This window comes from Egretta garzetta, unplaced genomic scaffold (assembly GCF_000687185.1).
Source record: "Egretta garzetta isolate BGI_Z169 unplaced genomic scaffold, ASM68718v1 scaffold410, whole genome shotgun sequence".
Classification (NCBI taxonomy): domain Eukaryota; kingdom Metazoa; phylum Chordata; class Aves; order Pelecaniformes; family Ardeidae; genus Egretta; species Egretta garzetta.
The window spans coordinates 275,225-276,668 of record NW_009258276.1 but is presented as its reverse complement, the minus strand read 5'-3'; the positions used below and the strand labels follow the sequence as shown (position 1 = coordinate 276,668).

Sequence of the window (1,444 nt, the reverse complement as noted above, 5' to 3'; positions counted from 1 at the left end):
ATCCAGCCCCTGCTCTGCGCCGTCTACATGCCCAAGTGCGAGGACGGGCAGGTGGAGCTGCCCAGCCAGACCCTCTGCCAGGCCACCCGGGCGCCCTGCACCATCGTGGAGCGCGAGCGCGGATGGCCCGACTTCCTCAAGTGCACGCCCGACCGATTCCCTGAGGGATGCCCGGTATGGTGGGGGACATGGCGGGGGGACAATGACGTCCTGCTGCGCTGCCACGGGCTCCAAACCCCCACGGGGCAGTGGGGAACCGCCGGCTGCCCCCAGCCCTCTGCGGGGGACCAGTGTCCACCCCGGCAGCCCAGCCTTCACTGTGAGGGTGCCTCATCCTCACAGCCTCGCTCTTCTCCTCCGGCAGAACGAGGTGCAGAACATCAAGTTCAACAGCTCGGGGCAGTGCGAGGCGCCGCTGGTGCGGACGGACAACCCCAAGAGCTGGTACGAGGACGTGGAGGGTTGCGGCATCCAGTGCCAGAACCCGCTCTTCACCGAGAAGGAGCACCGCGAGATGCACGTCTACATCGCCGCCTTCAGCTCCGTCACCATCTTCTGCACCTTCTTCACCCTGGTGAGCCGCGGGGGGACACGGGGAGGTGTCCCCAAAAGGGGACCGGGCACCAAGGTGTCCTTTATCTTCCCCCACCTCCTGCCAGGCCACGTTTGTCCCCGACTGGAGGAACTCCAACCGCTACCCCGCCGTCATCCTCTTCTACGTCAACGCCTGCTTCTTCGTGGGCAGCATCGGCTGGTTGGCGCAGTTCATGGACGGCGCCCGCGATGAGATCGTGTGCCGGGCTGACGGCACCATGCGGCTGGGGGAACCCACGTATGTGTGTCACCTTCGTCCCCATCCCACCACGGCCATGTGCCAAGAGGTGTCCCCAGGACCAAGGAGGGCTCTTGGGGATGTCCTGGCCTCTTGCGAGCGTGGAGGATGCTCTGCTCTTGGGGTAGGAGAGACCCCGTGTCCCCTCGGGGAGGTTGGTGACACTTTTGTCTTGCCTCCCGCCCCGTAGCTCCAACGAGACGCTCTCCTGCGTCATCATCTTCGTCATCGTCTACTACTCGCTGATGTCGGGTGTCATCTGGTTCGTCATGCTGACCTACGCCTGGCACACCTCCTTCAAGGCGCTGGGCACCACCTACCAGCCACTGCTGGGCAAGACCTCCTACTTCCACCTCATCACCTGGTCCATCCCCTTCGTCCTCACCGTGGCCATCCTGGCCGTGGCGCAGGTAACGGGACCGCGATCCCTGCCAGGGTGACGTGCGTGGGAAGGGGTGGCCGCGGCCAACTGACCCCCGCCCCGTCCCCATCTCTGCCAGGTGGATGGTGACTCCGTCAGCGGCATCTGCTTCGTGGGGTACAAGAACTACCGCTACCGGGCCGGCTTCGTCCTTGCGCCCATCGGGCTCGACCTCATTCTGGGGGGCTACC

The 1,444-nt window shown here is 65.3% G+C and overlaps 1 protein-coding gene across 1 annotated transcript in view; it reads left to right on the top strand.

Annotated features, from left to right (window-relative positions):
• The first annotated feature begins 6 nt into the window (after window positions 1-6).
• SMO (smoothened, frizzled class receptor) overlaps window positions 7-1,444 on the top strand; it is a 3,071-nt gene continuing 1,633 nt past the window's right edge. The window contains 5 exon segments of the mRNA XM_035891745.1: window positions 7-174; window positions 365-574; window positions 660-832; window positions 1,023-1,242; window positions 1,333-1,444. The exon segment at window positions 1,333-1,444 is cut by the window's right edge and continues 20 nt beyond it. Coding sequence (XP_035747638.1) covers window positions 28-174; window positions 365-574; window positions 660-832; window positions 1,023-1,242; window positions 1,333-1,444 — 862 coding nt within the window. The 5' untranslated portion in view covers window positions 7-27.